The sequence below is a fragment of the Zalophus californianus genome, chromosome 3 (genome assembly GCF_009762305.2).
Source record: "Zalophus californianus isolate mZalCal1 chromosome 3, mZalCal1.pri.v2, whole genome shotgun sequence".
Classification (NCBI taxonomy): domain Eukaryota; kingdom Metazoa; phylum Chordata; class Mammalia; order Carnivora; family Otariidae; genus Zalophus; species Zalophus californianus.
The window spans coordinates 19,638,418-19,654,712 of NC_045597.1; the positions used below are offsets into that span (position 1 = coordinate 19,638,418).

At 34.5% G+C, this 16,295-nt stretch overlaps 1 protein-coding gene across 1 annotated transcript; it reads left to right on the forward strand.

Annotated features, from left to right (window-relative positions):
- Nucleotides 1-235: 235 nt before the first annotated feature.
- Nucleotides 236-1,173, forward strand: LOC118356824 (cofilin-1). The gene has a single exon (XM_035726712.1). It carries the CDS (start codon nucleotides 311-313, stop codon nucleotides 809-811), a length of 501 nt encoding a protein of 166 aa, XP_035582605.1. The 5' UTR covers nucleotides 236-310; the 3' UTR covers nucleotides 812-1,173.
- The last annotated feature ends 15,122 nt before the right edge of the window (nucleotides 1,174-16,295 follow it).

Consider the following 16,295-nt stretch of genomic DNA (forward strand, 5'->3'; position numbering starts at 1 on the left):
CTATAACACTTAAATAAAGTAGAATAGATAAAATTTTAATAGGAAAATTCAAGTCATTGACATTAAAATGACAATTTAGATAATTTTCATCCTGGATCAAATATAAACAGTTAAAATGGAGTCATGAACGTGAGCTTAATCATTTCAGATATCAAGGCTTAATAATGATCTTTAAATATATGTTATGTACTGTGGCTATCAAATTAAGTTGTATGTTAGAATTCACACTGGCAGTCGGATCCCGGCAGCAGCTGCAGCGGCTCTCATCTCTTCTGACTCTCCTTGCTATCTCTCTTTCGCTTCCGGAAACATGGCCTCCGGCGTGGCGGTCTCTGACGGTGTCATCAAAGTGTTCAATGACATGAAGGTGCGCAAGTCCTCGACACCAGAGGAGGTGAAGAAGCGCAAGAAGGCGGTACTCTTCTGCCTGAGCGAGGACAAGAAGAACATCATCCTGGAGGAGGGCAAGGAGATCCTGGTAGGTGATGTGGGCCAGACTGTAGACGACCCCTACGCCACCTTTGTCAAGATGCTGCCAGACAAGGACTGCCGCTATGCCCTCTATGATGCAACCTATGAGACCAAGGAGAGCAAGAAGGAGGATCTGGTGTTTATCTTCTGGGCACCTGAGTCTGCACCTCTTAAGAGCAAAATGATTTATGCCAGCTCCAAGGATGCCATCAAGAAAAAGCTGACGGGGATCAAGCATGAATTACAAGCAAACTGCTACGAGGAGGTCAAGGACCGCTGCACCCTGGCAGAGAAACTGGGGGGCAGTGCTGTCATCTCCCTGGAGGGCAAGCCTTTGTGAGCCCCCTCCAGCCCCCTGCCTGGAGCATCTGGCAGCCCCAGACCTGCCCATGGGGGTTGCAGGCTGCCCCCTTCCTGCCAGACCGGAGGGGCTGGGGGGATCCCAGCAGGGGGAGGGCAATCCCTTCACCCCAGTTGCCAAACAGCCCCCCCTCACCCCCTGGACCTTCCTCCTCCCTCCACCCCTGACGGTTCTGGCCTTCCCAAACTGCTTTTGATCTTCTGATTTCTCTTGGGTTGAAGCAGACCAAGTTCCCCCCAGGCACCCCAGTTTGGGGGGGCCTGTATTTTTTTTAACGACACCCCAATTCCCCACCTGTTCCTCCCTTTTCCCATGCTGCCAACTTCTAACCGCAATAGTGACTCTGTGCTTGTCTGTTTAAAAAAAAAAAAAAAAAAAAAAAGAATTCACACTGTTGTAGAGGTTATACATAAGCCTTTGCAAAACTTTGATTGTAGTTCTTGTCATTTAATATTTAAGACAGTATTTAAGTATCAAACTGAGTAAAGTCATTGAACAGAAAATACCTAAGATTGAAAAAATTAATATCAAATAGAGTTCACCATGACATACGGATTACAAATAGCTATTACAAAAAAAGCTTTTAGAATGTTTATATATTCCATTCAATTCATTTTCCCTGGATAATATCAATATTACTACCTTGCACGGTATCATTTTGTAGCTCAAGAAAGTAATGCTTTATATTGTTCAGATGAAATAAACTATTGAATTTATTCTTAAATATTTATTGAAAAGTTTATAAATAGTTGTATTATAAGCAGTATAGTAGATATAAATATTAATAAAACATGTCCCTAACTTCAGTGAACTAATTCTAGTAGGGCAGTGCAGGAACAGAATGAACACCATCTTATTATACTTAATGTTCTCATTTAAGGATAAACACATGAGATATTTATTATTATTTCAATCATAGTTGAGAAAAATTAATCTCAGAGAAAGTACTTGACTTACTTAAAATTTCTGTTGGAGTAAAAATATGGAAACGGAATTTGAATCCGCATGTGCCTGGCTCTGCGGCATATGTTTTTTTGTACTATATTACAAAGCCAAGGCCTATATCTATATCAGCTAAAAGCATATGACATATAAACATGTAGTTAGTGTAAAATGAGATAAAAAAGCACAAGAAAAGGCTTCCTGTCTTCAGAGAGAGAGCAGAGGAAACTCGGTGCCATGATGACTGAGGAAAGCTTAAGAGCTGTTGATTGGCAAGATGCGCAATAAAGGATAATCAGAATTTTAATAGGTAGAACTGATAAGAAAGCCATTTTAGGAGGGGTGGGAAGTACATGGGAAAGAAACATGCCTTCCTGAGGTATATTCTGGACATTTTCTGTGCGGAACACTTTGATAACAGGTTTTCTATGAGATGGTGCTTTTATGCTTATTTGAAAGCCATTTATCCTCTCTATGGGGGCACTGCATGGGTAATATATAAATAATGCAATAATAAATGGCTGAATTTTGTACAACTTGTATTTCATGTAATTGCTGATCAGACAGAGAACTAATACCCGCCTGTAGACTTACCTTCTAGTATCGTCACGTTCCTCTGTTTCTTAAGTTGGGAAGGAAATGGTTTAATTTCTACAACAATATCTATTAAAGCCAGTTTGTGCAATATTGATAGAGGTAGATAATCTAATTTTCAGGTTTTGGATTTTAATATCCAGAAGAGTAGAGAAATCTGATTAAGTGTGTAATAGTGTGTTGGTTTATTAGAGGTAAAGTAGTAGGCTTATATTAAATAAATTTTCCAGACCTGAAATTCAGTACCAACTTTACAACTTGCTTTTCTCATTTGATAATATGGTTATTCTTCCAAGCTAATTGATATAGAGCTTACTCATTTTAAAGTAGAAGTGTAGCCTTTTCTATTACAAATGAATGACAATTAATTATTCTCCAACTGATGGACATTGATATTTATGTCTTTTTAAAAAATCCCAAAATAATGATGTAATAAATATTCTTATTACCATATTCTTATATTTTGGGGTGGGTTTGGGTGTGATAAAATAAATCTCCAGAAGAAAAATTGTGACTCAAAGCCTGCTTTATGCCTTAGGTTTTAAAATCAGGTATGCCTTGGTTAGATTTTAGTTCTTTTATTTCTCCAGAAAGGGTTTCTACTTCTGAAACAAATAACGCAACATATTTTAAGAAAAAAGAAAAAGAAGAAGATAGCAGGAGAGGAAGAATGAAGGGGAGTAAGTCAGAGGGGGAGACGAACCAGGAGAGATGATGGACTCTGAAAAACAAACTGAGGTTTCTAGAGGGGAGGAGGTAGGGGGATGGGTTAGCCTGGTGATGGGTATTAAAGAGGGCACATTCTGCATGGAGCACTGGGTGTTATGAACAAACAATGAATCATGGAACACTACACCAAAACAAATGATGTAATATATGGTGATTAACATAACAATAAAAAATTTAAAAAAAAATCAGGTATGCCTGAGTGGCTCAGTGGTTAAGTGTCTGCCTTTGACTCAGGTCATGATCCCAGGGTCCTGGAGTCAAGTCCACATCTGGCTCCCTGCTGAGCAGGGAGCCTGCTTCTCCCTCTCCTTCTGCCTGCTGTTCACCCCTACTTGTGCTCTCTCTCTCTGTCAAATAAATAAAATTTAAAAAAGTAAATAAAAGCAAGGCTGATATCCGTATAAAAAATAAAATCATATGATCAACTTAATAGATGGAGAAAAAGCATTTGGCAAAATTCAACATCTTGTCATGATAAAAACTCTCAAAAAAGTGGGTATAGAGGAACATATGTACACAGTAAAGTCCATATATGATAAGTCCAAAGCTAACATCATCCACAATGTTAAAAAGCTTTAAGCTTTTCCTTTCAGATCAAAATAAGGGTACCCACTCTAACCAGTCCTATTTAACATAGTTCTGGAAGTCATAACTGGAGCAAATGGGCAAGAAAAAAATAAAAGACATCCAAATTATAAAAGAAGAAGTAAAATTGTCTATTTGCAGTTAACATGATATTATATTAGGAAAATCCTAAACATGCCATCTGAAAACTATTAAAATTAATGTATGAATTCAGTAAAGTTTCAGGATACAAAACCAACATATGTAAGTCAGTTATGTTTCTAGATTGCAACAATGAACTATCAGAAAAAGAAATGAAGAACAAGTGTTGGTGAGGATGTGGAGAAAAAAAGAACCCTTCTCTTGTTGGTGAGAATGTAAACTGGCACATCCACTATGGAAAACAGTATGTGGGTTCCTCAAGAAATTAAAATTGATCCCGCAATCCCAATGCTGGGCATATATCTAAAGGTAATGAGATCACTATCTCAAAGAGTTATCTGTACTTCTAGGTTCATTGCAGCATTATTCATAATAGCAAGGTCTAGAAACATCCAATATCTTTGTTAATGGATTAATGGGTAAAGAAAATCTGATATATGTATTGACTATATATATATTGATAAAGAAAATCTGATATATGTATTGTATTGAATAATATTCAGCCTTAAAAAAAATGGAAATCCTGTCAGCTGTGATAACATGGATAAACCAGGAGGATCTTATGCTAAGTAAACTAAGATGACAGAGAAAGACAAATATGGTACGGAATCACTTATGTGGAATCTTAAAAAAGAAAAACTGAACTAGTGGAAAGAGAGAGTAGAAAAGTGGTTGCCAGGGGCTGTTCTTTGGTGGAAATAGAAAGAGGAGTATAAAACAGTACAAAATTTCAGTTACCAGTTGAATAAGTTCAGAGGCCTAATGTATAACATAATAAATATAATTGATAATTTGTGAAATAGAACTTAAGTTTTGTCACAAAGAAAGAGGAAATTAAGCCACATATTTAATTCAAAGTAAGATGAATAAGGAAAATAGAAGGTAGAGTATTAATGAAATTGATATCAGATTATAACCAAACTAAAAATGCATAATCAGTAAAGAATAAGCAAGGTAAGCACAATAAAAAACTGGTTAAAATACTGTTGAATGAGATATAAAACCCTAAAAAGTGTGTTCAAAATATTCTTTTTAAATTTAATGCACAGTTAAACAATATTTGGAATAAAAACAGCAAGGCTAGTTGAAGGAAAGCAGGTGAGAAGAGCTGAAAGATATGCTTTGCTGCTTTTCACCTGGATTTTACTTTCAACTCAGTCTCTTAACACCTGTATGACATGTAACTTAGCCACTCTGTTAACTTCTTCATGTATAAACTGGATTTATAACATTACCTTACTCTGAGAACGTATGCAAATATTACATCATTTAAATGCTTATTACTTACCTCATGTAAATACACTAATATGTGTATTCAATAACTATAAGCTAACATGACATAAATAGAAAATCAAAAGAGAATCTTTTCACCAACAAATTTAAAAGCCTAAGTTAAATAACAATTTTCTAAGAAAATATAAATTTTGAAAATTAATTCAACGTAAATTGGCTACCTGCTATAAAACACTAAACTTTAAAACAAAGATATGCATTAGGAAAAATATTTATAAAACCACCAAATTTTATAGTATGTCATTCCAAATTTAAGAAGTAGAAAATTTCTTTTTCTATTACAGTTTCTATTCCATTAAAAGTTGTTCTCTAAACAACTTTTCAGATGTTCTGAAACTAATATTGCATTAATTTTGGAATATTCTTTATATATACTAACTTATCCTTGAAAGAGTCATAGGACTCTAGAGTATATTATTTTAAAATGTCTCCCTTTTTGAAATAATCATGTTTGCATCTTGGACTTCAAAGTATTCAATTAGACCTGACAACAAAAATAATAAGTTTAATTTGATGCTCATAATAAATGTGTATTCACAGTAAAAATTAAATGTAATTGTAAAATAATACTTAGTCCAAATTAGGTCTATTTTTTTAAATCTCCAATCATTTCTTTTTTAAGAAAAAATATCTGAAACAGAAGAAGTGGCTTTCTTTGACAAACAGGATTTGGGTCCTCAAATATGAGGAATTTGAAGGATTAAAGTGACTTTTACTAACTTTCTGGAGTATACTCTTTGAATTACTCTTAATGAGTCTGTATTTCATATTTGTGATTTTTCTTTCCCCAGTTAGATTGATCAGCTCCTTGAAAAGACAGATCATGAGATCATGAGAAAGGCAGATAGAAAATGTTCTGCTAAGTAAACACTGTAGTTTCTAGAGTGTCAGATGAGATTATTAGAACCAGTTTCTCAGTGTAATGACTTCTATGTTTGTAATCACCTTCAAGTAGTTTAAACTCTTTAAAATTCACCTTCAAGTAGTTTGAACTCTTTAAAATTCTAAAGTTTTAACACTGAAATTTTCTTCTGAACCAAATTGCCTTCTCTTTTCATTCAAATAAATACCCACGGGACTACTTTTTTCACTGCTACCTTTGAATGTTGTTCTTTGTTCTCATGAGCAATTTTGTTTGCCTTATTTCACAGCTTATACTCAATTTTTGGCCTTTTTCAGTGAGATGTTTATTTTTTAACTTCCATGATTACATTCCATCCAGTTTAGAACAGATGATTAACTTACTTATTGTTTTATTAGATTTTTTCCAAACCTCCACTCAATTATCAATAAGGAAAAAAGTTTAGAGAGCCCTAAATTTGAAATGAAGTAGAAAACAGGGATAGACAGACAGACACATGATAGGTAGATAAATAGATAGATAAATGAATTCTCAATTTTTAAATCACACAAGCTATTATCATGTTTTTAAGGAGAAGTACAAATTTCCTTTCTCAAGAGAAAGGTTTTTGTTTTGCTTTTTTTAATGAAAATATTCCTCTTTAATGTGCAAACAAATCATCAAGACATCTGGTTAAAATGCTTTGAATTTTATCTTATTTTTCTAAGTAAGTGAAACACATGATTATGATGTGGAAATGTTAGGTTTCAGAGTGAACGGTGAGGAAAGAATTCTTGAGACGTCTTCAGTGCAAAAAGATGGTTTTATTAAAACACGGGGACAGAACCAGTGGGCAGAAAGAGATGCACCAGAGTCATGATGGGTGACTGATGACATACTTCCAAGTTGGGAGGGGGTTAGGGATAGCTAAGTCTCTAAGGAATTTGGAAGCAGGGTTTCTAGGACCTTGAGGGGGCTAGCTATTGTTAGGAAAATGTCATTTATCGCTGTCTAATAATAAACCTTAGTCATGAGATCACTCAGATGGATATCAGTGGGCCATATGCTTGGAGGATGATGGCTAACATATATCTTGGGGGTTAGATATAAGGGAAGTTTTCAAAGGAATTTTTATGTTAAAGGAGACTTACAGGATCCAGGAGGTCAGAATAATGTTAAGCTAAGATAGCCTTTTGCCCTTAGCAAAGTATCAACATCGAGGCAGCTGAGTTCCTAGAGGAAGGTCACTCTGCCTGTCCCAAAGACTTATCAATGGGCTATAAGTTGTAAGGAAATTTAATTTTTTTCTTTTGCCTTTGTTTCCCACGTCAATTATATGTTCACATGGTATAGTTTAAAGCAATGTTAATCAAAGTTTGGTTCTTGAGCCATTACCATCATCATCTTCTTCTGGGAGCTTAGGAAAACACATAAGCTCCTTTACTTCCATAGAAAGAGTAAACATTTCCAACCCTAAACGAATGTCCCTGGACTCATCATCAATCTGTGCAAAAAGCACTCTTTTTCTTTTTTCCATCTTATACATTCATAATTGTATCAACTTAATTCAAACACATTTAATTTTTTCATAATTATTAAAAATGCTTCTAACTTGCTTATTCTTGACTCTCAATCACTGTGTCATATTCAGCTTCCATAATCATATAAATCCTTGCCCAATAAACTTTCAGTGATTATTGCTTACTGTAGTATATCAAGCTCCTTGGTTTCATAGTTAAGATTTGTCATAACATGCCCCTTGGCTTTCTCTTTTAACATTATCTGTCACTCCTTATTCATATAAATTCTACATTCTTGATCATCTGACTGGTGTTTGTCCCTCAAACATGCATTATAATTTCCTAGATTTTAGCTTCAATTTTTATGCCAGGAAAGAATTAAAGGAATTGTCCAATGGTGCAAAAAATTCTAAGAACACAAAAATGGATCTAAAGTTAAAATTTGAAGTTTGTGTCCTAGTCGAGAAAAATATTGTATCTCAAAGTACTGGGATATCTCTCATATGAAAATGATTTTCATACAGTATAAGGAACTGAAAAATCAGAAATACATAAAAAGATAACAACAGATAGGGAAGAATTTCATTTTTAACTAGAGTCAAATAACTATATGCAAATTATAGTCCACTTCTATCTTATTTGAAGAAATAATAGCAAGGGGATGACAGATTTAATATATATCAGAGTTAAATATTAATTTATAGAAGTTTCAAAAGAATAAACATCTACAATGAATATAGAGGGCAAGAAAACATGGAAAGGAAACTGTGTTTTAAACCATTTGGAATTATTTCCTTCATGGCATATTGTATTCTAACATTTAGTAATTTAGATTAACATTTCTTTCTTTATAAGTGTGAATACAATTTTCTCTACTTTAAGAGATGGGATGAGCTTGTCTAGTAAAATATTCTTTATTTCCATCCTTCCAACATTCGCACAACTCTCATGCATTGCACGTTGGCGCCCCTTATCTCCTTCTGTGTGCCAGATTCAGATTTTCATTCCTCAGCTAGTGAAAGAATATTTTGAACTATTCCATGATGCTGTTGCCTTCTGGCTCTGACAAATCAATTTTGTCAAAGTCACCAACTTTGCATAGCAGTGTATGTGTGGTTGTGAATGACTTATTTTATTCTTTTCAAATAACTTTATAAAAGAAGTGTAAAATAACAAATAAAAAATTCTAATGTCAGTTTTTAAAGCATGGTTTCTTTACCTTCGTCACAGTAGAGCAAAATTGAAATTCATTTGTCATATCTGAAATTGTTAGCCTCAAATGGACAATTTTTGGTACTAAATTAGTTAACTATTAATTCAACTATGAAGAAGAATAATGAAATTAAAGAAACGACATTGAATTCTATAAAGAGAGCATTAAAATAAATTCTAAAGCAGTTGGTGTAATATTGAAGCTTATTGTTTGTTTCTATGTTGCAAAATCTCTGGGAATAGAACCACACTTAGGATATGACTTTTAGCATATTTGACATGCAATGTTGTATTAGTTTCAGGTGTCCAACGCAGTGACCCATTCTATACATTACTCAGTGCTCACCACAATAAGTGTAGTTACCATCTGTCACCATCACCATACAACATTATTACACTATTATTGACTGTATTCCCTGTGCTGTCCTTTTCAACCCAGTGACTTACTTATTTTATAACTGGAAGTTTATGCCTATTAATCCTCTACACCTGTTTCACGCATTCGTGTACCCCCACCCCTCTGGCAACTGCCAGTTTATTCTCTTATTTATGAGTCTTCTCTGTTTTCTCTTTGTTCATTTGTTTTGTTTTTTAGATTCCACTTTAGTATCTTGATTTATTCCATTTTTCTGTATTTATGATTTTGTGATTAAACAAAATGGGGAGGACTGCTGTCGAAGTCTTGCCTTTATGGTCGAATTATTTTCTTTCAGGAGCTCCTGCAGCTTTTATCGCATCAGTCCCTAGCTTCAGGCCAAGGTTGACAAGACTTCTATACAGTCATCAGAGTTTACTGTGGGTTTACTCTTATGTTTAAGAAGAACCTTCCAGGACCATTTTAATCCATCTTTTGCTATAGATTGGAAGTGATCATAGTCTTTTGTGTCTGTGGGACACAAAACTTTGGGACAGTTATTCTTAAACTTTATTGCAGTGTAAGAAGTGACAAGAAGTATTATTTTCTAACAATTCCAGCAAAAACAAATACTGTAAATTCTGAGTTTGTATTTAAAGTATTTATCTTTGTTTTCATGATATATAAAATAAAGAACAAGAAATACAAAAAAAAAAAAGCCCATAATTAAGAATATATGTGGGACTCCTGACTCTTGATTTCGTCTCAGGTCATGATCTCAGTGTGGTGAGATTGAGCCCTGTGTGGGTGGGTCTCCATGCTCAGCGTGGAGTCTGCTTGAGGATTCTCTCTTCTCTGTCTCTGCCCTTCCCCCTCTCGGGCTCTCTCTCTCTCTCTAGAAATAAACAAAATCTTTAAAAAAAAGAATATATGTGACACGTGTATAAATATGAACAAGATAAATTAAAAATATATTATTTAAGGGACTAAATATTTTCAATAGGATTTCACCCAGGATTAAACTGATAACTTTTCAGAGTGTAGATACTGTGTATATTTTTTTCATGTCTATTCAAAAATGGCAAAGCAATTTCTTGCACATTGCACTCTGGATATATATATTTATACACACACATATATCTGGAAATACACATATATTCATATTTATATTTATATTTGGAGCTCTTGAATTTTCTAAAAGCTTAGAATATATCATTAGCTTTAAGAATATGTGGAATAGGGGTACCTGAGTGTCTCAGTCCCTTAAGCAACCTATTTTTTTATTTTGGCTGAGGTCATGATCTCAGGGTCATGAGATCGAGCCCCATGTTGGGCTCCATGCTCAGTGGGGAGTCTGCTTGAGATTCTTTCTCTCTCTGTCCCTCTGCCCCACCCCCTTGTGCTTGCTCTCATGCTCTTTCTGCCTCTCCAAAATAAATAAATAAATCTTAAAAAAAAAAGAATATGTAGAAGAAAAATAACATGGAGGTATAACAGATTCTTTGGAGAGTATATTATTCAAGATAATAAAGAAATTTCAGGGAGGATTCAAAATTACTAATTATTTGTGTTACTCTATGTAATTGCTCATCTCTCCACTATATACTTCCCTAGTCCGTGAGGTTATTTTAATAAAATTTTGCTTTTTTTATTTTAAGACTTGAAGAAATTGATTCTTTTTAACAATCTAACCATGGCTTTCATATTTGAGGTAGTCCAAAAGCAATTTCATTAGTAAATATTTCTGCATAGAATATAGCATTTTTCTAACATTTATTTTTATCTTTGAATTTAGGGAAATCTCAATACTCACTTTTTACTCATGTTTTGGAATTGACTAAATATCAATATAGCCAAGCTTTCAATCATGTTATGCTTTATACTTTCAAAAATCTTTATATAATCTAGTCAGTCATCTGAACATTCTGTTAATATGTAGTCAAAGGCATTTTAATATTGCTGAGCACCCATAAGTATATATTTGCAAATGGTGAAAGTTCCTTATGACCTTTGTGAAAATTATAAAAATGATTATAAGTGTCTGAACAGCTAGACAAAACAAACAATACTGGATTTTCCAGGAGTGTGATGTATAAGCCACAGAACATCTGTGCTATGAAAGTTTAAATACATATGAAATCTGTCTTTGTGCAGCAAGCACCTAGTAAAACCAAAGACATAATGGTTGTTTTGTGAACTATTTTGGTTCTAATGCAAGGAAATTTTATCTTCACTTGATCTTAGCCAAAAGGCCGAGAAGCGATAGGAAATTTTATCTTAATATAATAGAAATCACAACGGATCTACAAAGCCCTGATAGGTGTATAATGGCATTCAGGTCAAAATAGTGTATTTGACTTGTTAAGGTCCCTGTGTGGTAATAATTGTGATGAAAATGAACAAAAAATGATCAATATATTTTTAAGTTGATTTCAAATAGTGTATTCTTAACTCATGTTAAAGAATCCTAAATCTATATGTTTTTAACAATATCTGAAATACTCACCTTACTTGCTGTTTTTTTTTAATCTTTCTCTGTTTCTTGTAAATTACTTACTTGTATGCTTTAGCATGTTCAGAAATAAAGTGGCTGGGTGATAGACATTGGGGAGGGTATGTGCTATGGTGAGTGCTGTGAATTGTGCAAGACTGTTGAATCACAGACCTGTACCTCTGAAACAAATAATACAATACATGTTAAAAAGAAGAAGAAGAAGAAGATAGCAGGAGGGGAAGAATGAAGGGGGGAAATTGGAGGGGGAGATGAACCATGAGAGACGATGGACTCTGAAAAACAAACTGAGGGTTCTAGAGGGGAGGGGCGTGGGGGGATGGGTTAGCCTGGTGACGGGTATTAAAGAGGGCACGTTCTGCATGGAGCACTGGGTGTTATACGCAAACAATGAATCATGGAACACGACATCAAAAACTAATGATGTAATGTATGGTGATTAACATAACATAATAATAAAAAAGAAAAAAAAAGAAATTAAGAGGTAAGCTCCTAGAAAGTAGGAAATTTTTCTATGCCTCCCCTCTCTTTTCTTTTTTTTTAATTTAGTATTTCTTAGATATCAGTTACATATCATGACACACTGATACTTGACTTTAAGATGAGGAAATGGTTTTACATATAAACAATATTGTTAAAGAAAGGGAATAATTTTGCTGCTCAAATTTCTATATTTTGCAATGTTCTGTGTAAAAATTGCTTTAGATTTACCAGTAGTGCCTGACTCTTTCTTGAGGGAAAAGTAGAATTATGTGACTTGATTAAGCATCATTTTTTGGTAAGAGCTATTGGATATAGATATTCCTAAACAATATCCATATAAGCATTAAGAAAGCTCATATAAATAATAGCCATAGCTACCAATGATCACTGCTGGATGAAAACACAAATGTTCTGTCCTCTAATTTCCCAAGAGCAAGTTAAAACTAGCGTTAATTCATTAATATAGGCCAAGTGCAGTGGTAAACCTATTACACCATTTGTGTCCATAACAAATTTCTGAGAAGCAATTATTATCACACTTTTCTACATCGCAAAACCGAGCCTTAAAAAGGTAGGTAACTTGATGGAGGTGGCATAGCTGGAAAGTGGTCAGGCGGTGGTGGGACTCAGGGCATCTGAGTGTAAATGTAAAGTTCTTACCTATGTTCAACTGAATATTAGCTAGTAATACCAGTTCTCAGGGACTGCATTTCTCTTTTTCCTTCAACACATTTTCATGCATAGAAAATGTGTTCCATTGTTCTCTGATTTTGAATGGAAACATAAATAACACGGGAGAAATTTTTCACACTATTTCCAATTGTGCTTCTCACATAGAGACTGACAGAAGGAAGCCATTTTATCACATTATGATCAGTCACACTTGCAAATGCCATTTGAAGTGTCAGAGTGAAAACGTCTGCTCTTTCTGCTGTGTTCTTGGATGACTTATCTCTGTCATTTAATTTTAAAAAGCAAATATAGTAACGTATACAAACATTTCTATTTATATATAAAGCAAAACAGAAAAAAACATGAATCAACATTTTTCTTTACGTGACATAAATAATATTATCCTCAATTAAAATTTTGAAATGTTCCATAGTGCAATGAACTTGTGTAATTTAGATCCTTTAATTAAATTTTATTGAGTGTAATGTTGTCTTTATCTGTATAAGTGAAACAAAAGGTAGATCTGGGGTTTGAGGAGTAGAAAAAGGATTCAAAAAAAGGAACTGTATCTCCATTTAATTTCCTGGTAAAGATATTTGGGCAATTTTTTCCCCACAGAACAGAATTTAAAATACATATACTCATGGGGTGCCTGGGTGGCTCAGTCAGTTAAGCATCCAACTTTTTTTTAAATTGTTTTATTGTTATGTTAATCACCATGCATTATATCATTAGTTTAGCATCCAACTTTTGTTTCTGCTCAGGTCAAGATCTCAGAGTCCTGAGATCAAGCCCCAGGTTGGGCTCCGCTCTCAGTGGGAAGTCTGCTTGAGATTCACTCTTTCCCTATCCCTCTGCCCCTCCCGGGCTCAAATAAATAAATAAATCTTTTAAAACGTACGTATACTCAAAATATTACAATTATTTCAACAGCACTGAAATTTACGATAGAAGGAAAAAAATGTTTTATTACTATAAGTTCATGATCCTCAGCAACCCCATTAAGTTTCTATAGAGGTTTTAGGAACAAAGAATGGACAACTAGAATAGACAATAGGCCAAATTTCACTAATTCTAACTATACCTGTGTGTGCATATGCATGTATATATGTGTTTGTCTGCTGAGAGCATAGTAGCTTTGCTGAACTATATTCCTCTTTTTCATTCCAAGTGAGACATAAAATTATTTGGACTCCTTAATGGTTGTCATGATATTCTTGTGATGGTTAGAAGTTTGCATTTGTACAGATAGTTGCCTTTGTTTTGTTTTTCATTTCTTAGGGAAAAAGGAGAAAATAGGACTAGATCATTGTGTTGGTCACTGAAACTATCTCCGAAATATATTAGTTATTACCAAGAAGGTACTCTACCTTTAACTCACAATATTTATCCATTCAATGTAATTCAGTTTAACAAATCTACAGAGTGCTTCCAGAGTTCAAAGAGAAGCATGATTGCAGCTTTGTTTTCACCCACCTAAATAATGAACTCTAAGAAATATATGTAATTGTTGCCTTAATATTCTGTAAGTAATTATTTAAATGTAATGTATTAGATTATTAGATTTTTTTGGAATATAAAAGATGTCTCGTACAGCATTACAATTTTATGCTGTTTTCTAGACTTCATTTTTATTTTCTTCAACTTCTCAATTGTACTAAATTGGCTCCCTTGACACATTTTAATGATGTTTACCTAGAGAAAAAAAAAAAACATAAATTGGATATTGGATTAAATTGATTTTTCCAGCTTTAGGGAACCTCAATCCTATTTCAGATCATTTTTACTTCCTAACTGTGGATGGCTTTAGGCTTGGGTCAAATAGGCAACCACCTATTTTGTCTGATCGAAGAGGTATCTTGGAAAAACCTCAACACTTAATTCACTTTATACCTACCATATACACACATTTCTAAATATTTCTCTCTCAGACCCAAACATATGTCTTCATTTCCTATCTTTTTTTTTTTTTTTTGGCTTTAGACACTGAAGATAACAGTTTCCATGTAAATTATGACTGCCAAGTCATTGAGATCGTTCGATGTCAGGGACCAAAGGTAATTGGTCAGAAACTGGCTAACCCTTAGTGCAAAATGTGTTCCCTAATATCTGTCTATATAGCCAGGCCCACCTGAAGAAGTTGATCATGTCTCTGCAAGAGGTCAGAATATTCAAGGGAAAAGGGAGTTCCTGAAAAAAATAATGAAGTTATAAACAGAAAAAGTGAAGACAGGTCTATTTGTTAGAGGAATGGACCTGTTGGGCAGAAAATATGAAGATACTAGATCCAACCCTGGCTTCCAATAGCTATCACTTTGCGCAATCCATAAAGCCCCTATGAGATTACTACATATACAAATTTTTTGCATATATAAACTTTAACGTCCTTCCCAATTCAGCAATTCTTAACATTTGATTTTCTAAATATATTTCTGCTCCTATTCCATCCTAAAAAATAATAACAAGGAAGGCAGAGAAGGAGGAAATAACCCATCATTGATCCTAATTATACTATAACTACCAGCATTGAATTTTAATAATAAAGACAAAAGAAATCACAACGCATGCTGTGGCAGAAATAAAAGAGAGAAAAATAAAAGTTCCCTAATACTCAAACAGAAAACTTACTGCTTTACTCAAGACACCACCAATAGCACCTTCCTCTTAAATGTTGTTGTGGGGAGACTCTCATAGGTTTCTACTTTTCTACACAGCTGGGGATTATACAGAAAAGATTTATTTGGACAAAGTTAATTTGGCACATGTGATACCACCTGCTGTCTGTACTGTATATGTTTTCTTGCTTATTCTGGAAAGGCTCTGATGTTATCATTGTGTCTACAGGTACAGAAGGAAATAAACCACCTTCCCCCCACCACTACTCTCCTGCATTTGCCATCCTCTTTGAAAAACACAGGGCCATAAAAAGATGATTTGCAAACCTGGGATGAAGATTAGAATGTTATGTTTATTATGATGTTAATAACGTGCGTGCAAGGCATGCACTGACTGCTATTATTATTCTTTGTTGTGTAGAGCCCAGGAACTGATGATTGGCATGAGGTCCTTCATGAGATGATTCCTCTAATCCTTCATTACTGCCTCTTCAACTACTGAAAACCCTAGATAGGTCATAAGTGGTGTTGATTAGTTTTATGTCACCTTGAGTGGGTTATGGGATGCCCAGGTGGCAGCGTGTTTCTGGGAAAGACCAGCATTTCAATTAGTAGACTGAGTAAAGAGATCCTCCCTCACCGATGTGGGTGAGTATCATCCAGTCTGCTGGGGGATGAGTAAAACAAAAAGGAAGAGGAAGGATGAAATTTCCCTCTTCATGAGCTGGGACTTCTATCTTCTCCAGCCCTTGGATATCAGAGCTCCTTGTTCTCTGAACCCTCAGACTCCTGGATTTAAGCCAGGAACCTCTAATTCTTAAGCCTTTGGACTTGGACTGATTTATACCATCATGCTTCCTAGTTCCAACCTTGCAGATGGCAGATTACGGGACTTCTTGAGATCCATAACTGCCTCAGCCAATTCTTAGAACGAATATCTCTCTCTCAGTCTCTCTCTTTATCTCTATA

Bases quoted from the DNA above. Each gene is read 5' to 3' on its own strand.
- LOC118356824 (XM_035726712.1), top strand. From the start codon at position 311: ATGGCCTCCGGCGTGGCGGTCTCTGACGGTGTCATCAAAGTGTTCAAT.